The sequence below is a fragment of the Limulus polyphemus genome, unplaced genomic scaffold (assembly GCF_000517525.1).
Source record: "Limulus polyphemus unplaced genomic scaffold, Limulus_polyphemus-2.1.2 Scaffold1, whole genome shotgun sequence".
Taxonomy (NCBI): Eukaryota; Metazoa; Arthropoda; class Merostomata; order Xiphosura; family Limulidae; genus Limulus; species Limulus polyphemus.
In genome coordinates this window covers 3,162,948-3,189,325 of record NW_013665611.1, presented here as the reverse complement: position 1 = coordinate 3,189,325, position 26,378 = coordinate 3,162,948, and the positions used below count along the sequence as shown (strand labels likewise).

The 26,378-nt window shown below is 30.2% G+C and overlaps 1 protein-coding gene across 1 annotated transcript in view; it reads left to right on the top strand.

Moving 5' to 3' along the window:
• The window catches only part of LOC106460829 (ankyrin-3-like), a 154,623-nt gene extending 128,670 nt beyond the window's left edge, over positions 1–25,953 (top strand). The window contains exons 24-32 of the mRNA XM_022386586.1: positions 11,501–11,793; positions 12,112–12,116; positions 12,397–12,406; positions 14,673–14,886; positions 16,703–16,954; positions 18,869–18,932; positions 20,935–21,039; positions 25,122–25,182; positions 25,504–25,953. Coding sequence (XP_022242294.1) covers positions 11,501–11,793; positions 12,112–12,116; positions 12,397–12,406; positions 14,673–14,886; positions 16,703–16,954; positions 18,869–18,932; positions 20,935–21,039; positions 25,122–25,182; positions 25,504–25,627 — 1,128 coding nt within the window. The 3' untranslated portion in view covers positions 25,628–25,953. The remainder of the gene's footprint in view (positions 1–11,500; positions 11,794–12,111; positions 12,117–12,396; positions 12,407–14,672; positions 14,887–16,702; positions 16,955–18,868; positions 18,933–20,934; positions 21,040–25,121; positions 25,183–25,503) is intronic.
• Positions 25,954–26,378: the final 425 nt, after the last annotated feature.

Sequence of the window (26,378 nt, the reverse complement as noted above, 5' to 3'; positions counted from 1 at the left end):
TAACTTAGACTCTCAGAAAGAAATAATTTTTTCTGATGTGACCAATCAAAACAATCCTTTACCATCAAGGACGATATTGTTGCCAACACACACCAAAAAACCTAAGAAACGAAAACAAAATAATTTGCTTGGAAATCTTGTAAGGAAAACTTGGCCAAAATTAAATTTATTGTCAAGCATGTGAAGTGGACAGCATTATCATCAGATAATGCTTAATTAATTATGAATGCCTCTTCTAAGATACTTTGTAGAACTGTGGTAAGGGTTAATAATCAAATTCTATCATGTGAAAGGAAACATTTGGCAATAATATTTTATTTTATCATGATTTTGCTAATGTAAAATATAGCTTATGATATAATTTTTCAAGAATTATAATTATTCTATAAGTATTAATTTATTCTTCATAGATAATGTAATAACATTGCACATGTATTTAGTTTAAAAATATGAATTATACAAAAACAAGTAAAACTGTGTCACTTTAAAATTTTCGTTTATGCCTTGCCATTATGAGGAATAAAGGTGTATCGAGAAATAAATGTGACTTTAAGCATAAATGCTCTTTATATATAATTACTTATTAAATATATGAGAACTTATAACAGATAGTTTGTATAACTTGTTGAATTATAAAGTGCATCTCCCCTTTATTTAATTTATATTATCTTGTGAAAAAAAAATACTTTTATAAAAATAATCTTGTATGATGTTTTGATTAATAAAAAAAAAGATACATATTATAAAGTTTAAAAAAGATGACAAATCTAAATATTTTATAGAAGGTAATTGTTTTACCTTTTTTGTAAATAGTTTGAATTGTTAGTTTGAACTTTTAATGTCCATTTTTACCACTGTTTCATTATGTAAGAACTTTTTCAGGTTGATTCCCTTGCTATGTGGCAGGCTGCATGTTTCAGAGTTGTTTGGTCAGTTAGATTGTGCTATTTCAAGAAGAATATTCATTATTCACCAGTTTTGTCTCTTTACTTATGTTTGAAGGTTTTTTAAAGGGTTCAACTTATTTTGATATGTAGTGCAAACTGTCACGATGTAATTGAATATTTTGGGCTTTAGTATACATTCTCATAAAAGTATTGAAAGTTAGGTTCAGTGTTTGAAGCAACTCATTTCACCTAGAAATTTTCAAACTAGATTTATTTTCATGCAAATTTGTGTAATTTTGTTTTGTTTAGTTGATCTTCTTTTCATTGATGTGACAAGTTGTTACTTTTTTTCCTTGTTATTTGCAATTTTTGTGGACAAACTACTATTTAATGAGACACATTAGTTAGGCTCATTTGTAACTATAAAATCTTTAAGGAAGCATCAATGAACTACTGCAAAGGGGTCAGTTGTTACCTTTAGATATGAATATTATTTGGTTCCTGCAGGTTTTGTCACTTATTTTTAATACTGCATAAACTTTTAATTTACATATGTAGTGTACATAAACATTTTAAAAGGAAAAAATGATATTAATAATTTTTGAAAGGAACACTAAACATCCATTTTTCCATAAGTTTGATTTGTAACTCATAATGGACACGTAAAGCCATTTGTTTGTTCTGGACTTGCATGAATATGTGGTATACATTGTAGTTGTTTGGTAAGGTGCTTAATGGTCATTCACCCAATTAAGTTCAAATCATTTACAAATAGTGCTAGCATCCTTTTGCATCGTTCTTTAGTAAAATTGTACACAAAAGACAGAAATCTTTTGAAACATTGTCCTTTCCACCTGAGATAGTTTTGTAGATTAGTCCTCCAAGACTTTGTCTTCAAGCATAACGTGTCACTCTAAACTAGGCAGTTTCTTGCCTATTCAACTTAGGTTGTTCATAATGGTGTAAATTTTTATGTACTGTTATAAAGAATCATAATGTGAAAGTGCTTGGGGAATTTGTATAAATTTATTGGTTTATCATTGTAAGTGTTGACACTAAAAACAATTTTTAGAGTGAAGGTACTGAAAAACCAATAAAACTCATTCTAACACCACCAGCAGGTGCATACCACACCCACAGTGGTCCTAGTTCCCACATCTTTAATTGTAAGGATTTAAAATAATGTCTAGCTATTAAATAAATAGCTTTTTAAACTTTGCTAGACATATAAGTATTCTTTACAGTTTTGTTTTAAATTAAGTGCTTCACATATTTCAAGGACTTGCACTTGTCTCTGGAGCCTTGATTGCACATTTCTCTAAGGAGAAAATAGTCAAGATATCCTTGATGATTTAGTGTAGAATATGAATCAAAACTTATGCATAAACATAATCTATCCTTGTTGATAGAATAATGCCTTGAACTGTTAAGTCAAACTGTATAACAATAGGTGCTTACTATATTTGAATAATTAATTTACAGTAGAAATAATGTGTTATGAACTTTATGTATGCAGTCTCCGTGTTATATATTTTGGGCTTACATAGAGGTTATATTGATACTTCATTAATATTGTAGGTGAAGTTAAAACTGAAATGCACTTGTATTTTACTAGGACCAAGGCTAAACATTAAAATAATATTTTGAAAGAGTTTTAAAAAAATGTTTCATATACACAGGTACATCAAAGTTTTTGTTATATTTATTATGTAATTTTTGTAGGCATTTTCACCAGAGTTAATTTGTTTAAAAAAGGTACAATACAAAGTTAGCAGGTGCAGTGGATTCCCAAAAGAAATTTCCAAGTGAAAGTGAAATGGTCTACTTGAGGACTAATTAGTTTCCACCTGATATATAACTTATTTTACACTGTATTTTTGATTGGTCTTCAACTGAAAATAGCAGTAATGTGCAGAGGACATTAAAGGAGCAGGGACTCGTTAAAAAAAGACATTTACATTTTGAAGGATTGTTAGACAAGCATTTTTGAAGGATGGGGGGGGGGTAGTGGAGACCATGGGGTGCCTCTAGTACACATAATAAATTCTCATCTATTCCTATTCTATTGGTCTGATAAACATTTTTGTGATCTAAAACTAAACAGTGAATTAATATGTATTAACACTTAATAGCATATCAGAATTTTTTCTTTATTATAAAAGTCCCTGTGTGCCATTCATTTTAACACTGACATCTTTATTTTTTCTTTTCCTAATAACTCGCAGCAAGCAAGTGTAGAATCAGGTGTATCTTTTTGTAGTTGTTGACAATTTTTATGCCAGAGAAAAACACTTTGGGGGCATAAGGGTAGGAAGGCAGGGGCTTGAGCCCACCCAGCCACTTTCCTGTGCACATAACTGGAAATTATTTAGGGGCATATTTGTATGTTTCCTTTTTCCATTTCAACGTATACTTTAGTTAGAAATGTACTTCCCAGTAAAATATGCTTTGAGTGATGTTTACTTAGAGACCTCTCATATTAACTTGACTGGATTTCAACTTTCAGAAGTAACAGAATATATTGAAATGCTTATGTATGAATCTCCATTTATCATGGCCCAATTGTACCATCTTTTATGTTGAACAGATCATTGATATATGTGGGAAAATTGTGATCATACATAGATTTTACAGCTTGCTTTAATAATACTGCTTAAGCCTATAATACGCAGTTAGTCGTGAAATGAACTTTGTTGTTTAAATGTGAACTATGTTACATATTACTAAAATATTCAGAATTAAGCTCACTAGTTATGCACTGTTGCATTTTCTGAACCTATATGAATAGTAAAATATTTGATTAGCCTTTCCTTTAGCGCAAAGGATTAGCATTTACATAGTGGGATTATGTGACCATTCAAACATATTCATGCTGTAAACTAACTGCTTCCTAATTCAACTGAGACCATAACTGAATACTAAGTACTAAAAATGCAAGTGAGTGATTTTGATAAAGGCTATTATTTTTGTAGATTATCATGTGTACATGATTTTTGAAGGTTTCTATCTTGAAAACACATTATATTAAAAGGTTAACCGAATGATGTAGATCTGCACATTATAGGAATTTAGGATCCTTTTTATTTCCAGCTGTCTAATTATTGACTTAATGATTTGTTTTCTGAGAATTTTGATTAAGGTTTTGAAATTTCCTTAAATAATTGGTAAAAGATAGTTTCCTAAAGTATCATCATAATGACTCATTTGACTTGCTGCTTAGCCATATGTCTAATGAAATACAGCAGAAAGAATTGTTTTGACAAATAACTGTTAGACTGTAATCTCAAGCCTATTTTACAGAGATTTTCTAAATTAGAAGCTATGAAAAATCAGTTAGAAAGGACAATAACTTAATATATTTTCTGAGGCTATATATATAAAGAAATTGCAAGTATATAAAGTATGTAACAAATGCCATTGAATAATGCGACTGTATAGTGTAGGCCAGAAGTTCTCAAACATTAATTTGGGGACCATCTAATTTTTTTTTCCATCTCAGCAGACCACATTGACATGCATACATTATGCTGCCACTTACTTTCCATAACAGTGCAACTTTCCACAGACTGCATGAAGGTAGCACTGTATAGACTGTATAGTGTAGGCCAGAAGTTCTCAAACTTTAATTTGGGGACCATCTGAATTTTTTTTTCCATCTCAGCAGACCCCATTGACATGCATACATTATGCTGGCACTTACTTTCCATAACTGTGCAACTTTCCACAGACTGCATGAAGGTAGCACAAATTGAGAATTGAGAATCATTGATGTAGGCTGTATCTAGTCTGCAGATTCTTTTAGTATACTGTTAATTGGGCATAAGATGAAAGAAATATGAATAATTTGAAAGTTTGAATACTAAAATCTCTGACTTGTGTTGACATCCAGATTTTACCTTATGACAGTATGTGGGTTCTTTATTTACCATATGTGTATTGCTTCCCAAGTTTGTTTACAATATTAGCATAAATTATCCTAGTAATTGAACACTTAAAGATTTATGCATGCAGTCAGATTAAAACATTTTATACGTATGGCTTTTCTTGTTGCTTTATATGTGCATTATGATGAACAGAATCAGGGGAACCAGTGTCACTTATGATTGTAATCCAGACATTGATGCCCTTGGGCAATATAACCTTTACTAAGTGTACTGAGGATTTTAATTCAAGAATTTCATACAATTATTGTGAACTTATTTTATCAAGGAAAATAATATTTCTTGATATATTGTTATTTATTATGACTGTTAACAAAAGTCCTATACTATAACCTACCTGCATTGAACTTAACATGTTAATACTTTTTAAAAGTCTCATGCTATTTCTGATGCCATGTTTTTTCTGCATGTTGGTTAGCTATTAAACAAATCATATACTAAATCTGCATATCATGTGATACTAATAATTTATTATATATAATATAATATCTAACAAAAATTAAAACATAAAAATTTGGTAAAAATTAATTGTTTGGAGACATTAATTCTTTCCTTTAAATGTACTTTTAATGTTATTAATTCCAGTAACTTGTTATTTGTACCATTTACTGACTTTTGTTATTGTTTGCTACTAACTGTTTTATTTTTATCTTTCATTTTACAGATATCTATTAATCTTTATTAATTAAAGGCTTTGCATTCATTTTTTTTTACTGTATTGTGTTTCACTCCTATTTCAATCTCTTGTTATTTACCAAAATTAGTTTTTACCCCATCCTGCTTATAAATTTTACTCTAACATCTATTATTTTAGTTTTGTGTTGCTTTTCCATTATTGTAAATTATTTTATTCTAACCAATAAAAACAGTTTTTCTAACATCAGTTATTTGTCCTGCGTATTTCTTGTATGATGAATCAAGTTACTTTTTTTTCCTTTGGATTTCAAAGAACAAAAAAAAATCAGTTATTCTTATTTTTTTGCTTGGAACCATTATAATAATTAATAAACAATGTTTCTCAATAAGTAGGTTCATGTTATAGCAGGAAAAACAAGGACTCCTTTATGCCATCTATTATATTACTGTTTATATTTGCTCTTGTGGAGATGAGAGCTATTGAACAGTAACTGAATTTGAATAAATATAGTTGTAATGTAAAATTGCTGCATGTTATTGCATGTTTTCAATTATGTAAGTTGAATATAACATGAAATTAATGAATTTTAGGCAAAATTCAAATTCTGAGGCATAAATCATCTAGCTTCATTTTGGGTCTCATTACTGAATTCATCTTCACTGAAAAATGAGTTAACATTTTAAAATAAATTTTAGAACTAAAAAAATTAGATTTTCAATAATTAATATTAAAAAATAAACAATATAAAAATTAGTTTGTGGAGTTTTAACAATGAAAATGATGTTGAGAGTATATTGAACATATTAATAATATGTATAACATTAATAATATTAACAACATATTCTAATAGAAATGTATATATTAATACTTTTAGAACACATTTTTAAAAAAGTTGAGCTTGTAAATGATGTAAGCATGATATTTAATTAAAAGGGATTTTACAGCATTGGATAAGAAGTAATTGGTACTATATATTCCCAGCTTTCTCATCTTTGTTGAGATTCACATTTATTGTTGGTGGGCTTTAGTTAACATTTTGAAGTATCTTTTGTCTCATACTTCATCATTGCTGATGAAGAGCTACAATAAATATTATCAGTAAAAATGAATTAAAAATTCAACCTGAAGATATTCAAATTTTGTGTAAAGAAGGTAAAATGTGGATATTTCATGTACTTACAATCTGCAGAACCATATTACCAATCACAATTTTAAACATTAAACTTATTAAAAAATATGAAGTAGTGTACAAATTTTGGCTCAGCTACATAGTAAATAAAGTCAACTAACTGAACAATAGATCACTTATGAAATACTGATTTTTGTTACGTACATAAAAATTTCTTTAACATTAGCAAAATTATTAAGTGCACTGATTGAAAGTTATTAATGATTAGTAATATTAGCAAATTGTCTAGTCTGCTCAATAATCCTTCCTTCTGTGCTGAATGAAACTCTGATAATAGGCTAATATCTAAATACATCAGCAGGCTAAACTTTGTTATATTGTGTTACCTTAACTTGGAATCTTGTGTTTAATGTAATTGATGTTAGTTAATTATAACAAGGAATTAATTGTAGTTATTCAAGCACTTATGTTCAACCTCAAACCTCATTTCTGAATACTTTTGTGGAAGTAAACATAAAAGTAAGACAATTATGCTTGATTTATAATAAAGATGCTTTCGTACTGCCAAAATACCATTTTGTATTTAACAGAATTATAGGTGCTGAATATATATATATACATACATATGTGTGTGGACTTACAACACTAGAAACTGGGTTTTGATACCTGTGTTGGACAGAGCACAGATAGCCCATTGTGTAGCTTTGTACTTGACTTCAAAACTTAACCTAAAATAGTTAATGAAGTCATTTAGTGCATATCTCATAATCAGCTATTTGTGTTCATTGAAACAGGACCCTTTACTAGAAACTTACGAACTTATAATTTTTGTCATGCGCAACTGTGTAGATGTATATAGTTTTAGAGAATCTTTAAAGCATTAAACAAAAAGTTTCAAATAACAATATGAAAGCTGCATAAAAATAGAAACTTTAGTCACTCGTAGAAAAAGTTTATGAATTTTTCCTTTAAATATCCGTTTGGTATTGCAGCTGGCAAGTACTAATTTGGCCATTAGTCCAACTAAACATCATATATGGTAGCCACACTTTACATGCAACAATTAAAGAAATATTTATTATGATAATGTAAATAATGTATTAATGACGTATCTGAGAAATTACAATAAATTCACACCATTAAGTATGACTAACAACTTGAAAAACCACAAGCTAGTATAAGATAACACACAAGTGCTTTTTCATATGGTTAGAAACAAGAAAGTATTGACATTTTATATTTACTCATAGTTAGTCATAGAAGTACAAAAAAAAACAGAAATGGTATAGTGATGTAAGTTAATCTGCATGTTAATAAAATGCCAATATTTTTAAAAACTATTCTATTATCAAATATTTAAGTAATAGTATCAAGTATGGATTTTTTTTTATTGAACTTCTTTCCAAGTTACTGCCTTCTCATGGGGTCAGGCCCGCTGACAGGAGGGGGGGGGGGCAACTGCCCTGGTGCCCGGGCGAATGAAACCTGGTTATGCCACAAAGCATCTTTAGGCTATATCTTCATTTAATGATAAAAACCATAGTTTTTGGCTTTTCTTTGCATATAGATGCTTGATACATTAAGAACAACTGAAATAATAATTTGAGTAATAATTGATATGTATTTGTTACTTTATAGATTTAATAGATATTTGTTGTTACTTTATTAACATTTTTACGCTTATACTGTGAGGTAAAAATGGCTGCAGCTATGGTTTGGTCTGGTTTATGAGCTCGTTGTTATCCTAATTTAGAGACTTCTTTTTAATAAATTCTTGAAAATGTTAAAAAAGAGAGCGAAAGGGGGCCCGGCGAGGATGTTTGCCCCAAGGGCCTGTGCTGGCTCTCGACGTTCCTGCATGGGGTACTTACTCATATGCAGTGCTCTGTTTGCAAAGTGGTTACATGTAATACATAGTATACTTTTGTGACATTTAGCCAATAAAAGTGTGCAACAAGTGCAATACGTTTTAGAATAATGAACATTTGGTGGGATAACTTGTGTAAGGTTTGACATACAAGACAATGCTAGCTCTTTTAAAGCACATGTAATGTTGAAACCATACCTATAGTAGTGGAAATAAATATTGATACTACACAAAAAATTCAGAACAAATCAAATCACATGCAGCACATTCTAGGCACTCCATGGCCAATTGAGTTGCTGACAACTTTGTAGAACAGTTATGCTGACATATTACTCTGTGACTAGTTGTCATCCAACCAGTCACAGAGTGCCACATCAGCTTATTGAATATATATATATATATATATATATAAACAAATTCATCGTACAACTTATCCACTATGAGTGTTGAAAACAGCTTTGCCTCTGGGAAGGGAATAATACATTATGACATACATGTACCAGCTACTGTTTTGGAGGATAAGTTATTGCGTGTGATAGATTGATGTTAAACTCTATGAATCAGTGATTACTGTAAATAAGACATTTTGCAGGTTTGAGAAATTGGAACTGTTCATAATAAAGCCAGTCAAAGAAGAAAGGTCGAACGTTCCACCAGTAATTTCAAGCATATCAGGATATGCTCCATGCAAAATATGAATTTTTTTTAGTAGAAATCTAAGTTATCCTGAGAACAGTAAAAACTGATGCCTATTGACATCGGGGAAGTAAAGACAGATCCTAATACTCTATGGCATTCTATTGTGAATGTCCCTAATTAGCTAGGGTTTTTGTTTCAGAGGAATTATTATCAGTAGAGTTCCTACCTTGACCTGCTCAAAGTTCAGATCTGAACATCAGTGAGGGCATTTAGAGCTACATGGATAAAGAGAAGGTCTGTAAGAAAACAATCATTCTGTGTAACATTCTACAGGGTTATTTGAAGAAAAAGCCCATACATTTTCATTAATAATTCTGTGACAGTATGTTAACAACATGTCCTGATCTGAAGAGAGAAAGGGACTTGCACACCAAATACTAATGAATGCAGTTTCATATTTGTAAGCTGCCATTATGGTTTAGCTTATTGTAAATCTATAAACCCAATTAAATTTCAATGCTTATGTGAATCTGATCGTTTTCCTGCAACACAAATGTTACAATATTTATTTCCATTATTTCATGTTTAGCTTAAATGTACTTCTTGGATGTTTTTAGTAGATTTAACACCGTAAAATAAACTTTTTAAATACTTGTGTATTTCTTCTGACCATTTAGAAAGATGATAATTTCTATACTTACCGCTTTCTTATTTTATTTTGGCTAAATAAATATTCAAAATTTTGCTTAAACTTCCTTGATAGTTAATCAGTTTATAAGTGCTTATAACATAGCTATTAATTAATATTAACTTCTGATCAAAGTAAGCTACCTATGTAGATAAGAACTGAAAATATGCTGAATAATGTGTATAGTTAATTTAATATGCTGCTCACACTATGTTACGTATAAGTAAAAGAATGCATTCTTTTATAAGTGAGTTAGAAAGAATCTTCAATGTGAACAAACAAAGTTGATGTGGACAGTAATTGCTTAGTTCAGAGTGACAATTTAGGAGAAAGTCTTGGAAGACTAATCTACAAAAGTAGCTCAGGTGACCTGGAGATGAAAGCCAGAAGACTTTCGATATATTTTTCCACCTGAGCTACTTTTTTATATTAGACCTCTAAGACTTTCTCCTAAAGTGTTACTCTAACCTAGGCAGTTGCTGCCCATTTCAATTTTTTTGTTTATCATTAGAATGCATTGTTTTATCAGTCAGGTACCTTTGGTGTTAATGATATTTTGGACCATAAACCTCAATAACATTTCACAAGAGTTGGCTAGCCCAGGAGACTTGGGTTATTCCTAAATCGATATACTAAGCTAACAATGCAGAATAATCATTATTCATTATTGTGTTTTATTTGTTATTCAGAGGTGCAGACACAAGATATGTGGCACTAGATGTGCCTTTTGTTGAGTGAATGTTGTTTCATCAATATAATTTATTGTAAATATTAGCAATCACAAAGCTTTGTTGGTGATATATAATATGATGAGATAAAAGTCTTCTTATGACCAGGGAGTACCGTAGATTAAAAAAAATATGGGGCTGACTTTTTATAACTGGAGGTTTGTTGTTTTTGCAGGTAGGTATACAGTAGTTTATTTATTTATAAAGAAATGAAAACATTTAGATCAGAAATTTGTGAATTTAATCATTGATTGTTAAAATAAATTTAAAAAAATATTAAGTTTTATTTTCTGTAACTAGATCTTGTGTTTAGAACACTTGTACAAATTATGGTACATTTAAAGATACAATACAAAAATATTATGATGAAAATTTATGAGACTTCCAGCAGCATTTCAAAAGTATATTTTGATGACTGGATAGAGTTCTAATATAATAATGTTAGTTTATGAATAATTAAAACACATATCAGATGAAAAAAAAAAGATTAGGTCACCATTTGGTATGTGTAGCTAACATGTGCTGGCAAATATCACAGAATTTAAAAGTGCTTGCAAAACAAACATTTACTGGGCATTTTTTAAAATAAGTATATCAATTGTATAAATATAAGCCAATATAAAGCTCAATAATTAATGTACTTTTTGAGTCTTGATACATTAGCTAATAATTCTTGCTGTATCAATGTTAGATACACTTATATGTTGAAAGGTCATATGAAGTTTTTAATTTGTATGATTCATAAGTGTTAAAGAGAACATAAAATTTAAGAAACTTTGATATTTATTTACTATTTTATCAGAACATTCTTAATTTTAGGCTAATGCATTAATATCAGACAACTCATAATTTTTGTTTTATGTTTCTTTCATTTGAGTTCTTAGATATGTAACTTCTCTTATTTTTGCACTTTAGCTTTTAAATGATGTAACTAAAAGAATAAAAGTGTTTGGTAATATTTGAATATTTGATTTGAATATTTAGGTACAACCTATACCACTAGATTTAGTCCCAAAGATGATGCGATATGGTGTGGTAGCTAGTCCCATTGTTACTATTGAGCCTCGTCGTCGTAAGTTTCATAAGCCTATTACATTGACTATTCCACTGCCACAAGCTGCTACTAATGACATACTAGACCAAAAAAATAGGTATCCATCATCACTGAGGTTGTTATGCAGCATAACAGGTAGTACCAAGTCATTTTTCTCTCTCTCCTTTGGCCATTATTTGACTTTAGTCCTTTTTATTTTACTGTATAACTTCCTACACAAAAAGTAATAATAAAATGAATATCAGAATATATATTTTCTTTGACTAATATAAAAGTAAAAACACAGAGAAGTTCTAGAATTAATACAGAAAAAAGAACAGCTAGCTGTCCCTCTGTATACAATGTTTATTAAGATTTTCAAAACTATATGATTGGTAAAAAGTAGTGAATGAAACACATCCATTAATGAAGGATAAGGGAGTTGACCAAGTCACATCTTCCCATTGGGATTTGCTAGTAGGTCCTGAAATAAAACAATATTATTCATTGGTAAAGCACAACTATAAAAAAGAATGGATTTTTTACTTATGAGTTCAAATAGATACTGTAGATTTGCAATATTAATTTCAAAAACGAATCATTTACTTGAGATTTGAAAAGTATTCAAATGGACAATATTAAATGACTGTGCAAAATTTACATACAAAAATTAATGTATGAAATACAGGATAAAAATAAAAAACACACCTCACCAAAAAAATAACAAACTGGAAATCCAACAAATTATAAAAACATGAAACTATATATAACTACAAAAACTGAACAGAGTAAACATACTAGTAACAAAAACTACATGGATATCAAAAATATTTGTTAAAATGATCAGTATCAGCAAGGTGTAGTAAAACGTTCTGTCATCTGAATATTTTTAATTTATAAATGTTTATATTACTTACTTAATTAGATGAATTTGTTGAACTAACTGCGCTTTTGAGAAATTGAGACTAACATCTTTCATCAGATAGAAATGAATAAAAACCCTATAACCCAAGCAATTTCGAAAGGTGGACCTTTTTGCTTCAGTTTGCTCCTGAAGAAGAAAGATCCACCTTTCAAAAGCACTCAGGTTATAAGGTTTTTATTCATTTCTATCAAGACTACTTGAAACTACGTGTTTTTCTAACATCATGAATCTTTCATTAGATATTAGATTTTATTATATGTTGGCTATAATTAGACTTTTTTTTTTTAAATGTACTATGGATTTGGAAAGTTTTATGTAAAATGTAATGCTCATAATTTATAAATTTTCCTATAGCTTTATTATCCATTGAAACTGTTACCGTATAACTGTATAAAAACATTTTTCCAAACATTTAAAGGAATAAAAAAACCTACTTCCAGTTTTTAAATACTTACAGTTTTAATCATTGGAAAGCAATTCATCGAAATCAGTACTAAGCCAAACTGTTATGATAAACTTTCAGCGACTACTGAATTAGACATCTTTTGGCAACTAACGTACAAATACCACACTAGCATCATTATACACAACTGGAAAAAATTCAAAATAAATCGTTTCATAAAGGTAAAACACCAGTAAAGTAAAGAATGAGTTAGCAACCCATTTTGATATACAGGGTAGACTATGGCAAACCCCTCAATAAAATAAAACAAAACTACAGTGCTGAGATGATTCATTGGACAATGATATTCCCATGAAAGACAACAGAATTAGCATCCTTAGCACTTTTTTGAGGAGATTAGCTTTAGCACACAATGCACATATTTATTTGTAAAGAGCAGAAATATGTCACATAGAATACTTCTGTTTTTTTTTATTTGTATAAAAAGCAGCATTTATGTAAAATGTGTTCCATAACGTTAAAAAAATTATTATATAAATTAGCTGATCTGCAAAACATTTGTGGTAATTTTAATACCTTTCCATTGAATTTTACTTATTCTATCATTTTCATGCACACCATTTAAGCTATGCTTTCTTGCAGGCATTATGTGTTAGATTGATAAATCCTGATCTATTTTTAAAAGTTTTATGAGGTCAGACAAACAAACTCATGGAGATGTAACTTTGTTTAATAAAACTACGTGTAAACTAAACATTAAAATGAAGTAATGGTAGTTATAATAGTGTACAGAGTATAAAATGGTTATGAGCATTTAGTGTATGACACAATTTTATGAGTTGAAACAAAGAAATTCACAAAAATGAAGAATAATATCCGTAATAAAGAAAAAGTAGCTAAAAGGTGCTTATAATAGTCTCTGAAATGAACCAAAGTTAAATTATTGTAAAGTAAATGTAAAGTTTTAATGAAGGCAAACTTAGCTGAATATGCAGAGACATCTGAATTCATGTTCACAAAGTGGTAAGCATATGGTTTTGAATGAATGCATATTTTGACCTAAGTAAGTCAAGAAAGCCCATAGAAATTGTATTTAGTGTATTGTTAATTTTTTTAAGGAAATTACATGCAGGTTATGGGTTATTTGTGTGAAATACTTTGCAAATAAAAACTAAAGTTGAAATCAAAGCCAGTAATCATGTGATGACAACAACATTGTGCCATTATATATCAGACTTGTTGCATTGAAAAGTTTAACTAAGCAAAAACAGGTAAGATGATTTTGAATTGAAAAGCCAATATGTAACTCGGACTTCTAGGACAAAGGTCTTTCTAATGATATGAGATTTGTATCATTTGATCAAGAAACTTGTGAGAAAAGTTCCAGAAAAACAAAGGCAAGCATATTATTTATATAGAATAAGAAAATAAACCTTTTTGTGTTTCATAGTTTGTTTGTTTTTTCATTTTGATCAGTTTGTAGGAATTTGAAAAAATTTAAACCCATTAGTTTTTGAGAAGCAAGTTTGCTTATTACAACTATTAATTGTAGTATAATAATAAAAATGTAATAATTAATAATAATAATAATATGTATATTATTTCTCTGTTTCTCTCACATGAAGAAAACTTCAATTTTTTGTGTGTGTGGTAAAAGACATTTTATGAAACCAAATATTCTTTCACACTATTTTGCTAAGGAGAGCATTCAAAAGAATGTTCAGTATTCCAAAAATACTAACCCTACTAACTATATTTGAATAAATGTGTAATGGATGATTATCTCATTATGTAGATTTTGGCTCCTGGATTATAGGCAAAGTAATTCAGCATCAAAATATGCCAGTGAACTTTATCGAGAAGTCATTAGTGTGCCTTTCATGGCCAAGGTTGCTGTCTTTACTAAACAGTCTGAGCTACAAGTATTCTGTATAACAGACGACAAGGAGGAGAATGCCTTAGAAATCCATAAGCATTATATACAGACAACAGAGTGTAAAGATGTTGAAGTAGGTTTAATCTATACTTTTGTTAATTTTTTTTCTTGCTGTATATCATGACATTTAGTTTCTAATTCACAACCAAATCAATGCATTCCTTAGTTTGATTTTTCTTTTTGTTTCTTTACTATGTTTGACAAAGTTTTCTGATTATATTGGAATGCTCACCCTTGATCATACTTTGAATTTTTGTTGTTAACATCAGGCTCCATACTGAAATGTTTTAAGATAGCTTTAGTAGGGAATTAGCAATGAGCTCTTTTTTTTTTAAATATAATTAATAAAACAAGACATCAAAGTTATTCAAGAAACAACCAAAAAACCAACTTTGAAGAGCGATCTACTCTAAGTTTTGAAGCAAGCGTGGGTGAAAATCCCACAATCTAAAATTGACGAGATGATTATCATGATGCCCCAAAGGATCAACGAACTCCACAAAGCGAAAGGAAGATCTACTAGATATTAATTAAATTATAAATATATCAATTCATGTGAATATGACTGAAAATTTTCATTTTTTCTGAAAAGGTGGTGTCTATTTACTTGTGACCACGCTGTGTACAAGCTAAACATGTTTCAGAGAGAACAACTTGTGTCAAAGGCTGTAAACTTTCTTATTTATCATTATATAATTTTATGATTTACTAAGAACTGTTACATACATATATAGGCAATAATTAATCATATCTAATTCTCTACTAGGATTATATTATCCAACAAAGTGGCATAGAGCTCCAAATGTTATCATTTTATACCTATTACAATAAAGGTTTTTCATAATTCATCTCTGGACATACCTAGAGATGCTTGATAGACTCCTCCATTTTAGAAATTCTGAAGAATCTGTCCCTGTTTCAAATACTTGTTTGTTGTCTTAAATTAATGCTATCCCTAAAAAAATGTCTCATTTGTCACCTCTTCTTAATTCTATTAATTTTATTAAATATATATATAGTCAATATCTATTTGCAAAATAATTTAGTTGGGTAAACAAGCGATGAGTTTGAAATATGGCCCAACTTTATGTATTTCCCTCTAGATGTGTTAACATCAACACATTCAGTAGAATTAATAAACCAATAAAAAGATATATTGGTGTATTATCACATACAGTCTTCATATTTTTAATTCTATGATAGTTTGTCAAGCATCTTAATGGTAGTTTAAAGGTTTGACGTGCAGATTTAAACCAATCAAGAAAAATACTGAGATCTTTCAGTTCAGATGTTTGTCACAAATGCCACCTTATAAGAAAAGTGTTTAGTGAAGGCTCATTTCAAAAATTTTGCTTGTGTATATGGCACTTTGATTACAATTTCTTTTTTGGTTGTTGCTGTTTTCAAATATCCTCAGAGTTAGAGCTCAATGAACTATTTTATTCTTTAATTTTAATTAAATGAAATCAAAGGGGTATAGTTAATCATTGTTTAATGATACATACTTATTCCTCCCCAGGCTTTGTTACTTTAATATGCTTGAATCTTTTATATTGGAATGATACAGTAAAAATTCACAGTTTTGTGTACTTTTGTTTAATATTGATTTAATAATCAATATTGGGCAAACACAATTGCATGAATAAAATTTGTAGAAGTAATTACTAAGTGTAGAACATAATAATAACTCCAATTTTTACATGTTTTAGAGAAACTCAAATTTTACACTTTACTATAGATCTTGCATTGAATAGTTGTTTGTGAAAAATACATGTAGATTGGAATTCTGTCTTTCATTTATAAAGATTTCATTAAGAAAATTATAACCTAATTAACCCTTGGAACCTTAAACTTGCTGTACTTAAGAAAAATTTGAATTTTTTAACTAGGTTTTGGAAGGGAAGCCTTATTACTTAGAATTTTTTGGAAATCTGGTTCCTGTGACAAATTTTGAAGAACAACTCTGTCTTACATTTCAAGCTTTCAGGGAGAACAAACTCTCATTTTTTGTACGTGCAAAGGATTCTCTACAAGATGCTACTGGTAGAATTGTTTTCATGCGGGAGCCCAAATCAGGTCATGAACATTTATCTCAGACTCCAGTATGTGATTTATACATTACACTGCCTGATGTAAGCAAGGTTAGTCTTTTTTGCGATTTTCTCAAACTTTTTTGTTTGTTAGATATCATTATATGACTTACACAGAAAAAAACAACAACACTAAATCTGTGTTATGCAGAAAACATAAAACTCTTTCCTAAATTGCACATTTCATATCTTTTTTTTTTCTGATATTTTAAATGACAAAATCATAAAATTCAGATGGCATAACATGCTAGTTCAGTCCTAGGTGGTACAATTTTTAATCAGGATTTAGTTTGTATTATCAGATCAGCAAAAGTATAGTTTTATTCCTGTGAAGATGCAGTTTATATTACTTTGATGGACCAATAGGTCCCATGTTGCCCCAAAACATTATGTTATGTTATGATTTAAATACAGTTTAGTTTATAATTTCCTTAACCTTAATCAAGTAATTTTGCTTTAAGTTTTATTCATTGGACTGATCAGCTGGAGTTCTAGTGATTGATTTCATTCATCTTAACAATAAAATATATTTCTATTAAACTTTACATCATATTTTGTCTGTTTCACTCCTTCTTCATCAAATCACTACAGCTGCTCTTTTCTTTGTCTGTATGTGTCCTACATGTATGATAATTTATATTCAAGCAAATTGTTTGTGAATTTGTAATACAACTTTGCCAGTTATTAAGCTTTGTAAAGTTAATATCAGATGACACTATATTTTTAATTTTGTTTCTTTATTCACTTTTGTGCAACTTTTTGAAACTTTAAAATTTAGGTGTAATTTCTTCAAAGAATAATCTTGTATGTTAGATTGTAAATTAGTTATTAAATTATAAGACTTATAAAGTTTTGCAAGTCCATTTCTTATGTAAGACCTCACATATTTCAACTTTCACTCACTCTTTTCAGTCTCATTAATTCTTATTTCTTTCTATTAGTTAAATTCTCTCCTGATGTCTTTTAATTTTTCTAAACATTATTGTGAAATGTCAAATCTGAACATATCTTGTTACAAGTGGCTGGAATTAAAGTTTCTGATTAATTAGATGCCCCCCTTTTATAAAAAAAAATCTTCTTTTGACCTTAGCTGGAAAGAAAACTTTTACTGCATGCTTGCATGAATAATTTATATGTAGCTTTAAATAATAAAACATTTTTTTGGCCTTGTCAACTAAATATAATGTTTCAAATTAATACTTTTTGATCAACTCAATGTTATGGCAATTGACAATTGGCTATATTTAAATCTATATCTAAATTCAAGTTGTTAACAGAAAACTCCTTCAGGAAAGTGTGTTTTAAATTGAAAAGAAATGTTTCTGAGTAGAACATGCTATTTGCTCTAATTCTTCAGTTGGCTTTAGATATATTAAAATATTGATGTAAAAAACAAAACATTTATTCAGTTTACAGAAGATTAAAAGTCACTAATATAACTTTCAATGAAGATCACATTTACTCACTTAAAAAGCTGAAATTTGCCCTTTCGTTTTTAGCAAAAGTGTAGCATGGGCATAGAGGTGGGTATCTTGGGAAGTACATTACATGAATTTTTTTGTTAAGCCTAAATTTCAGTCTTAAGATGATATGTTTATGCAAGATCCAATACATACTATTTTACACTAGACCTCACAATGTGTATTTCTAGTTTTTGTCATGTTCATCAAAATATCACAAGTCTTATGTGGCAGTTATTATGACAAATGCATACATAATAAATATGTGATGACTATTAACCTAAATTAAGGAAGTTGTTTTCAATATTCATTTATTAATAAGGAAACATATTTTAGTAATTGAAAATTAGAAATATCTTTTTAACTGTTCCCTACAGAAAGATTATGGTTTCTTTTGATTACATGAATACTATAATACTATGCTTCTTGACGTGTTCATAAATATCACCTATAATTTATATTGTATAGTTAAGTGAATATTGAATCTTAAATGTTGTTTATGTAGGTTGACGTAGAGGAAGTCAATGATATTCTCACATTGAAGAGAAACTGTGATCCACAAGAATTAGGTAACGTTTTTCATTGAAGCAGTAATTATATGAAGTATGAATTGGCACTTAGTAAAATATGATGTATAATATAATGATATATTGGTTATCTTGTTAGGTTTGTTTAATTATTCACAAAGCTACACTAGTGCTATCTGTGCTCTGCCCACCACGGGTATCAAAACCCGGTTTCTAGTGTTGTAAGTCCACAGACATGCCACTGGGGGGCATCTTGTTAGGTAAAAATTTTGTAATTTAGAAAAGTCATGAATTTTTTTATATGATAGTAGAAACTGACAGATAAGAGAGTATTCATTTTTTATACTTTTCTCCAATTGATAATCTAATATTTTATAATATGTCTTTTGAAATAGTAACTAGCAGGAAATATATTTTGGATATTTCCAAACTTACTATAATTTTTCCTATGGAACATATTAAATCCATTCAAAGTCATGTGCCAGAGTTCAGTCCTAGATGTTATTTTCTGTAGCAAGGTCTGATCACAGAAGTTGTCTAGTGTTTCATGAAATTCTTGTATAGTATCCTACTTTACCTTGTGTATTATGGAGTACTTTGTGAACTGACTCCCACACCAGAGATACTTTTAGATTCTTGTAATCTAATTTCTTACTGGTCAGCTGTAGAGAGAGGTCAAGTATGGATGGAGTTTTTGGCATTTTAGACATATTCATTTCTGTTAATTTTCTAGTCATCAAGACTGTTTCAGTCTATTCTGAAACAAAGATTATTTTAATTTTCCTTGCATTCAATACATTTCAACAATTTGGTTTTCTTTTAGTTTTACTTACATATTTGCAGTATTCCTCCTCCTTTATGATTGGCTGTTCTTTTGTTTTCTTTTACAAATAAAATATTTACCTTTGCTTCAACTCGACATCCAGTCTCTCCTTCATTCTGCCTCCAACAAACCACTATACACATTCTTCTGCATATTAGGTCTACAATTCTTCAGATTTTGTGAAGCTCAGGTAACTGTGAATACTACAGATTAATATTACGTTAATAACTGAACACTAAGAAAACATAAAGTTGTAATTCGAAAACACTTTTACCTTCTCTCACACTTTTTTTTTACACTAGTTATTGCTAAAGAGTTCTTTACACAACAAGCAAATACACCAATACATCTGAAGCTGGAAAATGGCATATACAAGATATTTTTGATATTACTGTGGGATTTAATATAGACACACATAACTTGATCTGACAGTCTTCTTGAAGCATATGTATATTGTTATAAATCAGTATTTTTGAATAAGAGAAAAATACTGCCACCAATTTGATACTCTGTCATTTAATTTATGCATATGTAATTGGACTTTGTTTCCCACAATAAAAAAACCTGATAACAACTCAAAAGTACTTGAATTTCTTTTTAAATTGTGGTATACCCAATTTTTGTTTTCCAAGCATCATGATTATACTTTTTCAGTAAGTCTAGATATGATCTTGTTTTTTTATTTTTCAAACACAGCCGAGTTCAATTGCTGATCTTTTATTACAAACTTTGGAGAGTAAAAAATATGTTAATACATTTCTTTCTAAAAAAAGCGGCTTTACTGATACAATGTTTAAACACATCACAAAAAGTATGTGCTTAGAACTACCTGTATACATGTATTATTTCTGACAGTAGTTTGCCTGAATGTGTATAACATTTGTATTTCAAACTTAAACTGTAGATAGTTTTATTAAATTTTACTCCCTATGAGGTAGAAAATGTTAAGGTGAAAAAGTTATTAAATGCATTTGTTTTTGTATATACAACTAGAGTAACAAGTAAAAAAAATAGCAGAAAAGTAAGGATCATATTTATAAATATATATTTCTATTCAGTAAAAGTTTCCTGAAACTTAAACATTTTTTCATAAAACTTTTAAGTCAAGTGGCATGTTCAGGTCCTTATGAAATTCTTATTCTACAGAATCGGAAGTAAACTGCTCATAATACACTATTCGTGTTTCTTGTATGATTGTTGTATATTCCTTTCCTTTTCAAGAATGGTCAGAAACAGATAAGTGTGAGTTAGATGGTGATATCATTCAGAACAACTCATCTACCTCTACACTAACAGATCAGGGAGCAGATGGAACTCTACTTGACTGTAAGTCATATGGATATTTGTATACTATTTACTGTTTTGTATTTAAGAAGTGCATCAGACTTGCTTGTTTTAAATGTATTACCTTTCCTCTGTATGTTGTTCTTAATATTTTTACCTTAACATCTAATCTACCACTGTTTCTGTAACAAGTTCACTAAGACAAGTTCTTTTATTACTGTGTAGAATGACATAGATGAAGGAAAGGTCAATAAATTATTTCAATTTGCTGATGATATTTAAGTTTTGGATATTGCTGGCTGTGATGAGGATGCTGCTGTTTTGCAAAACAATTTGGATTATGTGGTGAGTTGGGCAAATATATGGCTTTTTTATTATAATAAATGCAAAGCAATGCATGTGGGATATCACAATTTGAATTATGAGTATAATTTTGATGGGAATAACCTTAACAGTATTATGGAAGAAAAAGATCTTGGTGTTCTGGTTCATCAGTCTCTTAAGCCATCCAAACAATAGACTGTTGGTAGTAGCAGGCAAATAGAATTTTAAGTTGCATCTACAGAAATATTAAATACAAATCTAAAGAGGTTATAATGTCATTGGTAAGGCCACATTTGGAATACTGTGTTCATTCTGGAACTCTTTACCTTAGAAAGGTCATTGAATTGTTGGAAAGGGATCAGCGGAGGGCTTTAGAATGATACCTGGGATGGAAAGATTGTTATATGAGGATAGGTTAAAAACTACCTGAAATTGTTTTCTCTTGAAAAAAAACAACAAGGGTTAGAAGGGATCTGAATGGGCGTTTAAGGTTATTAAGGGAATTGATAGTGGTGATGTTTAACCTTTATTTTTTTTGGACTTAATGATGAGAATAGTAAAACTGTTGAGCAGCCTTCATATTCTGCTCACCTTTGCAACACTAGTAGAAAGAAATTCTTTTGATAGTGCTTTTTCTTTATAGTACCACTTGTTTGGGATGAAAAATATCCTCTGCTTGAAATGGTGTGGTCTCCTACTAAGTGATGTTCTCCTAGCCTCTTTTTTAGTGGTTGACATGGTCCTTGTGTTTTTCCATTTCTGTCACTATATTCTCAGAAAGGAGCTTATCTTTTGCATCTCTTTCTCAATGCTGGTTCCTTCACTATCTTTTCCATGTGAGATTCTAGCTATCTGTTCTGTGGAGAGGTGAATAGCATTTCTGAAATTAATTTTTTTCTTTCCATAAAATGTATTTCAGATAGATACATACTTCTCCACAGAATTTTGTGCTCATCTTCCCTACTTATGTTGTGTCTCTTTTTCCTTGTCAAAGTGCTCAGTTGGAATACTGTGCATGAAGGATGTGTCACATCCCTGTTGGGATAGGGGCGTAGTCTAATGCTGATTACATCATAGACTGGTGCAGTACAAAAGTTACATGTAGGGTGGGAGTTTCATTCAAAGGCTTGACACATGCACAAAAAGTTTTTTGGCAGTAGAGCAAGATATTAGCTAACTGTTCAGTAGAGAAGTGAGTATCTATCTAAGATACATTTTCAGGTAAGGAAAACTAACTATGATATTATTTTGTATGTATTATCTTGTAGTTTAAGAACTATCAAAAAGCACAATTCTGTATAGTTATAGAATTAAAGAACAGATATGATGCATGATGAATCTTTTATAAAGCATGGCTTTATTAGTTGATGCATGTATAAGTATTATAAGCTGGCAATCTGCATGAAGTACTTGAATATTACTATACTTCAAAAATTCTGATGAAAAAAAATCAAAATTGTTACTAGTTCCTACTCAAAAGGTTAGCTCAAAAGGTTTCTTTAAGGATATTTTGTTGAAGTATGTATCACATGTAAAGAAGACTGGTAACCTTCTGAAAACATTGCATTATTTCTGTTTTTAACTTATCTAAAATTTTATCTTGACTCGTTTTCAGAGATTCATAGTTTGGCATTAGTTTTCAGTCTGTAGTAAAAGCCTTTTGGAAGGTGTGGTTCAGGATCTTCTTCTCAAGTGTGCTATAAAGCTGTTAGTTCCTCCTCTTCCCTGTTTCTATTCCCGTCTTTTTGTACTTCGAAGAAAAACCAGGGATTGGCATTCTGTTACAGATCTATCCAGTCTCAACTGCTGTTTTGAAGTTCTTTGGTTCACCATGGAATCTTTCCTGTCTTTTCAATGGGCTTTTACTGCAGATCTTTAGATGATGAAGTTCGATGTGTCCAATTCTTCTCTTCATATCCCCATTTCCTCTGTATTCAGTAATTATCTTTGCTTTGTCCACAGGGAAAATATTTATCAATTGTAGACTCTTCCTTTTGGATTGACCTTGGCTCCCTATGTTTTTTTGTCAGATGGTCAGGGCCTTTGCCTGATTTCATCTGCATGGGCTTTGTTTCCATTATTACATGGATGACTGACTCCTTCACTTTCAGTCTCTTCCATCAACGTGCAGGTTTTCCTCAGGAAAGCAGCTTGGGTGGGTTGGCTGGTTAAGGTAGAGAAGTCTGTTTTCACTCTGATTCAATACCTCGTTCATCTTGGAGTATTCTTCAATTCCAATCTCAGTCAGGCTCAGACTTTTCCCTTTTGATTGTGTTCCATGGAACTTATGATTTGGAAGTTTCACAAGAGGTTCATTTTCTTTTGGGGACTTGGGCTTCCTTGGAGGCTCTTATTCCCCTTGACCATGCTCACATGCAGCCTCTTCAGTGAGTCCTTTAAGATCAATGAAACCTCACCTCTGGATTACTCAGTATCCCTTCCTCCTTCCCTCCAGATCGATTTTGCCTTGTACTTGGACAGTGACAACACAATGGCTTGTGTCCCTCTTCCTCCTCCATGCCTGGAGGTGAATCTTTTTATGGATGCTTCCCTGTCGGGCTTGGGGACACATTGCAATGACCAAGATAATTCAGGCTGTTGGTCTATAGTTGAGTCAAGTTTTCATATCAATCTTCTGGAACTCCTAGCTGTCGAGCAATGGATCATTTCCTACCGGTTTTGAGGGGCAAACCAGTTATGATCCACTCAGACAACTGTAATGTTGTCTCTTACATTACACAACAAGGAGGCATCTGGTCATAGTCACTGTGTTTTCACACATTCGATGGCTGTGGGCACAGAGCAGCATGTCTAACGTGTGTCTAACAAATTACAGTTTTTTACAGTAGCAAATTTTTTGTTGTCCAGTGTATCTTATGATTTTTTTTTTCCATAAAATTAGAATGGAAAAATAACAACAATCTAAATAAACTTATATTATCTATTGTTGTTCATCTTTAGTCGAGATCTTCTACACGTGAACTCAGATTTAGAATATAGTACTAAAAATGGAGTTCTTAAAAAACTATAATTTTTTCAATAAAGGGTACCACTTTTAATGTATAAAAACATTACAATTTATATCAGCACAATCCAAACACTTTTCCCATGTAGTAATTCCCAGAAAATTCCTTTTTTAGAAAATGTTCACTTTTTCTGAGTTTTTCAATGAGATATGAATACTACGATTAGTGATTACTAGCACAAACAATCGTCTGTAGGGCGGCATTTCTGCTAGTACAGTCAATGTTTGACGTTATCAAAAAAGTACGACTTTTACCCATTAAACTGTCCAAGTTAACTTAATTTCACAGTATAAATCTATTGTACTGAATTGATTGCATGGTATTTCACATAGTGCCAATAAAATATTGAGATATTAAATTACCCCGAATCACTTGAGTTTTCTCCAGTAGCAAATTTTTTGTTGTCCAGTGTAATTGCAATGTAATACATTATAGTTTACTACTAGAAAATCAGAGCATTGGGAAATACATCTAGAGTACAGACCCTATGGGCAGGTGACCAATAATGCTTTCTGTGTTACACCATATTTCAAATGAATAATAGTAGCATAGTAGTTTGGTTTATTTAACAGTTAAGGAAAATTGTTCATAAACATAAATTCAAAATAGTAAACACCAATAAATTACATGTACTTTAGTAAAGAAAATAAGTTTGTATAAAAACTGAGGTGTATAAATTTTCCTTAGAAACAAACTATAAATAATCACAAGTTTCAATAAACAAGAGTAAATTGAAAAAAAGAAATAATTATAACGTGTTTTCTAATTAAACAGCTTCTGATGAAGTGGATCACACTGACAGTAAAGAGGTTGAGTCTAGATCCTCTAGTTGTAGGTAGGATTGCTGATCTTATGCATTTGATTTGTGAATTTGTTTGAAAATGTATCATCACGTTAGTTTTCATACAGAAAGTATGTGGGTGCATGTCTTTTCTTATTAGATGTGTAAATCTACAATTTTTTTTTGCTATAAAATGGTAGACAAACTATTTTCAGTGATATATGAGAGCCTAAAGAATATTTAGATTAAATAACCTAAAATAACTTAAGAAATTTTTTTAAAGTTTTATAATTTTGTTCTTTTTCTACATCGAAAATGTGTTAAATTTAAACGCAGTGTACAGTTTAAATTTTCTTTTCAACATTTCTTCTACAGGGAGAGTAGTCAGACGACCTCAACAGCACCTCCTCTTGTTGGTAAGCTTCAGATGCTAGAAAATGGTGCTGAAAGAGAAGCTGGTCTGTTGCAAAGCACGTGTAAACTACAGGATCAAGAGTGAAGATGAACTTCTCCAGTTATTCACCCACAACCCTGTTATGGACAGGGAATTGTTCTCATAATAACAGTATTGTTTACAAATATCACATTTATAAACAGAAGGGTTTAACAACAGTAATAACCTCTTGCAGCCCTCTCCCTATGTGTGCTGGGTTTATAGAATTTTAGAGTCTCTGGTTTATAACCTAATTAGAGCATTATAATCTGAAGTTATTGTTACAAAATAACTTGAACCTAAGTGCATGGAATGTGTATCAAGTAAAATTCTAAGATAAAAAATTTTATTCATGTCCATGAGTTAGTGCTTAAAATTAAAATAAGAATATTTAAGATAAGAAAAAAGATGTTTTTTTATAACATTTAAAATATATAAATTTATGTCATTCATTTTTAAGTGATATATATAAAGGAAAACTAAACTAAAGAAAATTCAGCATAAGATGTTACGTAATAATGTCTGAAGCCAGTATCATATACATTTAATATAGTCAAAATATTAGAAGCTCTCAAAGTCGTGAAATATTACACTTTACTTTGTTTAATTTTTTTGGTGAAATAAACTGTAATATTAAATATATTTGCTCCTATTGGAAACCAAACAAAATTGCAATTTAGAGATATATCACCTTTTCTCAATCCAACTGCATCTCTATGCCCCACTCCTCGTCGATTGATGTCACCACTATGTAAACAACAACACGTGCTTCTACCATGGCTATCATATGACAGTCTGTTCACGTCTTTCTCTTTAA